The 4,717-nt window shown below is 42.3% G+C and overlaps 1 protein-coding gene across 3 annotated transcripts in view; it reads right to left on the bottom strand.

The window, feature by feature from the left end:
• LOC102497941 (myomegalin) overlaps positions 1 to 504 on the bottom strand; it is a 251,520-nt gene extending 251,016 nt beyond the window's left edge. Inside the window, exon 1 of one of the 3 annotated variants that reach the window (XM_014583310.2) lies at positions 90 to 504. In XM_014583310.2, coding sequence (XP_014438796.1) covers positions 90 to 322 — 233 coding nt within the window. In that variant the 5' untranslated portion in view covers positions 323 to 504. The remainder of the gene's footprint in view (positions 1 to 89) is intronic. The other 2 variants (XM_014583309.2, XM_014583296.2) reach the window with 2 other exon arrangements.
• Positions 505 to 4,717: the final 4,213 nt, after the last annotated feature.

The raw sequence follows: 4,717 nt of genomic DNA, 5'->3' as shown, positions 1-4,717 counted from the left end.
CTCCCCGGCGGGGCCCCCCCCCCGCCCCCCCCCGCAGCGCTGTCCGCAGCCTCCCGGATTCCAGCTGCACAAGCCGGCAGTGCCCTTACCTCATCCAGGGTGCGGCCGCCGCGCCTGCCTCTTCCTCCTCCGCCGCCGCCGCCCAGCTCCTGGCCGGCTCTAGGCTCCGTCTTTCCCCACCTGGGGTCTGCCGCGGGGACTGTTGGGCACGCTTGGTGTCCCCGGACCAGTAAGGCGCGTGGCCAACCCGGCGGGACGCGCGGCAGCAGCAGCTGAAGGCGCATCGGCGGCGGCAGAAGGATCCGCTGTCAGTCCTCCTCATGGATTTCTTAGGCCTCGCCACCCCGGTTCTAGTTGCTGTCTCTGCTTCGTTTTCACAATTTTCCCGGACTGGCTGGGAGCATCCTAAGGGTCTGGATGAGCATCCTCTTCAGTGGCCACTGTCGTGGCGACGATCTGGCAGACCAGCCCCTCCGCAGCTGCCTCTGCCACCTGCTCCGCCCAGATTGCTTAGGTCCCACTCTTACAGGCCGCTGCCCTCTGCATCACCTCCCCATGCTCTCTCCACCCACTACCTCAACCTGGAGATCTTGTCATACCCAGACCTTACTCTTTCTTTCTATCTGCTCCAATGTCATCTACCTTCATTTCTAACCTCAAGTTCGTTTCTCCTTTTCCCATTTACTCTCATTATTTTCAGGGATTTAGTCCTCCCTTCCCCCTTCTCCATGTTAGCCATCCTTTTTGTATTTTATGCAGTTTTTCCTGTTATTATCTGCTCAGAATCAGTAGTACAAGTTGTTGACTAAACTTTACTTCCTCTTTCCTCCTTTCTCTTTCCTAATGTCATTTTTTCTTTCAACTTTCCCTGTAGATACTGTAAAAACTTCCTCCTAAACAGCCTCAATTTTTCTTTCAGTTGATAACTCTGATTCTGTTTTTCATGAAGAAATCAATATATATCGCATGGTAGCCACCAAATAAGAGAGTGTTTTCATCTTCTAAAAAATGTAGGGGCAGCTGGTGGTTAAGGCAGCTGAGTTGGAGTCCAGACTGAACCACTTGCAAAGCATACCAGGTGGTGGGTGCCTGTACTGTGTGTTCAAAATCCAGAGAATGGAGAAGAGATTGGAGCAAGGTCATCCCCCCTGGGGATTTCTTACTTTCCCTCTGTCTCCTATAAATTCAGGGTCCTCAGGGCAAAAAGTCTAAAAATAAGTAAATAGAGCCTTACAGGCGGTATAGTGGTTACAACGCTGGACAGCAGTTCAAGTCCCAGACTTGGTGGCTTGAAAATCAGGCCAGGCACATATGAGTGTGTGCCCAAAATCCCAGGAGGAGAACCTAAAAGAAAGGATTGTAGCGTGGCCATTTCCCCTGGCAGAAGGGGTGATTTCTCACTTGCCCTCTCACTGTCTCTCTCTGGCAAGTGCACACACCCTATGGTAAAAACCTTACAAACTAACTAACGAAAGATAAGTCAAGAGAAAATATCCAAAGGAACAAATAACAGAGAAAAAAGAAAAGAACATAACACAGTCAAAAGGTCTTTTATATATATATATATATATATACATACACATGCACGATACACATATATGTATTTGTAGTCTCTAAAAGAAGAGAGAATGAGGTGAAGCAGTATTTGAGGAGATAAAGACCAGGAATTTTCTAAAACTGATAAAAGATATGGATATCCCAGATTCCAGAAGTTCAGGAAAGCCAAAGTAGAACAAAAGACCATTATCCTTGAGAAAATTTTATAATCAGTTTCAACTCAAAAATTTGCAGAGCTATTTCCTCAGTTGAAACAAAGAAAAATTTTGACTATGAGGTAGATCTCGTAGTCCTGAGATTGCCAGAGTACCACACAATGACGTGAATCGCTGTGGCAAGGGCTGGGAAAAGCCACACAAAAGAGAAATGTGGAAATCATGTACTAAACAAAGTCCACACTCAAATCAGCTCTTGAGTGCCAAAGAGAAGTTCAAAAGGGAGATAGAAATTAGTATCTTTGGGGATCAGCAGATGGCATACTGGTTATGTTGCTGGACTCCCGTGCAGACAGCCATGGCTAACATGCCAAATCTAGGGGCCTATTTTCACACTTTCCCTCTCTGTCTCTCTCTGGTCAAATTAAAAAAGTAATAATTAAATTAAATTAAATTAAATTAAATTAAATAATTCTTTTAAAAAAAATATCAGAGAACAGCCTTTCTTCAAGAACCAGCTCCATGGCTCCTGCGATCTAGCCATTTTGGGGGAAATGGAGGAATGAAGAGGTCCCACTGATAATTCAGCCTCCAGTATAGAAAACTTCCGTGGAGAGGCTGAAGGGAACAGAACAGCCCTTCTTCAAGAACCAGCTCCATGGCTCCTGCAATCTAGCCATTTTGGGGGAAACGGAGGAATGAAGAGGTCCCACTGATAATTTAGCCTCCAGTGAAAACTCGCGTGGTCGGAAGACTCCTCTCAGGCCTCCTCTCTCTGTATCTGTCTTTGTCTCTCTCTACTTCTGTCTCTGTCTCTGACTCCTCTCTCTTTTTTTCTTTAATTTTTGCTTTTTAGAATTTTGTTTAAGGTGAGGCATCTTTCTGGCCTGTTGACCCCGCCTAGCCCTTTATCTTGTTAATAATTCCCTCTCCAACTCCCCACCCAGGAGAGGCTGAAGGGAACAGAACAGCCCTTATTCAAGAACCAGCTCCATGGCTCCTGCAATCTAGCCATGTTGTGCAGTGCGTGCTGCGTGGTTTTCTAATTTTTTTTAAATTTTTTTGAATATTAATTTTTCTTTTTTTAGTTTTATTTAAAAGTTTTTCTCTTCACTTTTTTCTTTTTCTTTTTTTGTAGTCCTTTTTTTTTTTTTTTTTTTTTTTTTTTTTTTTTTTTTTTTTTTTCCCTTTTTCTTTTTTTTTTTTTTTTTTTTTTTAAGTCCAAATTAGGTATTCTTTGCCATTGGGCTTTATTTTCCTGAGTATGAATGTGGTGTGTTTTCCCTGTAGCAGTCAATGGTCCTTTTATCAGTTCTGTTGGGGGTGTTAATATAAAATTGTGCTCACCAATATGACCATTGCAGTGGTAAGTAATTGTTGGGCCCTGCACTCTGAGGCTGTTTACTTCCTGGGCCTTGGTGTGCATTCACCTGAGATGGTATAAACCTTCCCATAGTCCAGCTATTGATGGTTTAATGCAGAACATAACAGAGGTCCTGTAAAACCCTGCTCCAGTGCTGTGACTGGTGTGTTCCTGTACTAGCTGTTAATATTTCGAATGTCACCCCTGGGTACAACCTAATATGTGTGAAATCCAGTCTGTGTGCTGCTTCAACACTTTGTGTCATATTTTCCTTTGGTAGAAATAGTAGAAAATAAGAAATGATGGTAATTTTTATTCATTTATGTGCCCATAAGAACTGTTAAATCTTGTTTCTGAATGCCTCTGGAGATGGAATACCTTGTATAGTTTAGTTAGGAAATGATTTGATACCCTTTAATAGGCTTGGTTAAGCCTAGTTAAGTGGGACATTTGGTGGCCTCTCAGTAATATCCATGCTCTTATCCCTAGAATCTCTGGATATGTTATCTTACCTGGCTAAAGGGGCTTACAGATATGATTGAATTAAAGTTCTTAAAGTGGAAGATAACCTTGGATTATCTAGGTGCGTCCAGTGTAGTCACAAGAGATCTTTCTGCTTTCCTTTTTTTTTTTTTTAAAGATAGGGTTTCACTCTGTTTTAGCCCTCTGTCTCAGCCTCAAAGCTGGGACCACAGGTGTGCACCACCATGTGTGGCTCTCATCTAGACTGTGTTTCCAAGGCCACTTTGGAGCTCATGATCCTCCTCTGTTAGCCTCCCCAAGTCACTGGAATTATAGACATATGGCACCTTGCCTGGCATTTAGGTTGGATCATGACTCAAACCTAGAGCTCCCATGTGGTCCTAGTCTGTAATATGACTAATAAGTGGCATGTGCTACTTTCCAGAGTTCAATCTGGAAGATCAAACCTCAACAGAAACAGAAGAAAATTAAGTACATGAGACTGAACTGATGAAACAGCATTCTGTGACTTGACTAAAATATTGCTGCCTTTCTTCTAAGTTTTGTTGTCCAGTTTTAAGGATTTTTGTCCTGTCTTCGGCTGTCAGTGGATTCATGTACCTACTATTTGAACAGAATACTAACCTGTTTCTAGGCTTTAAGTTTCAAGGCAATATCCTTACCAGTTCAAAACTGCTTTTCTTGAAACCATCAGCTGAACTTGCTAATGAAAGTAGTTAGATTACTTATGATATTGTGTGATCAACGAAATGTTGGGGGAAAAGGAAGAAAAGAAAACTATAGACAGCAGAGATAGTGTAATAAGAGAGTGGAATAGGGCAGAGGGTCAGACATGGGGTAAAAAACATATAGAAAGTAGAAGATGGGAAACCACATTTTGTATGTTGTGATGATGCTCGGGGAATGAATGTAAATTAATAAAAAAAATTTTTTCAGAAGAAAAAAAAAGGCATTAAAAATACTTATCTGATGACTGCAGTAAGCTATATAGCCCTAGCTAGGTGCTACTTTATAGCATGTCCATTCTATTCACTGAGGTTTATGCCTAAAGTCAGACTTGTGTTCATGGATATGTATATTTCAGCTGTGCTTGCTATTGAAAATATTTAGATTTATGAAGATATTTAGTGAAACAATAAAGTGGGGGAGGCAGAGAAAG

This window comes from Tupaia chinensis, unplaced genomic scaffold (genome assembly GCF_000334495.1).
Source record: "Tupaia chinensis unplaced genomic scaffold, TupChi_1.0 Scaffold144247_1, whole genome shotgun sequence".
Taxonomy (NCBI): Eukaryota; Metazoa; Chordata; class Mammalia; order Scandentia; family Tupaiidae; genus Tupaia; species Tupaia belangeri.
The sequence above is the reverse complement of the archived record's forward strand: the minus strand, read 5'-3'. Positions and strand labels throughout refer to the sequence as shown.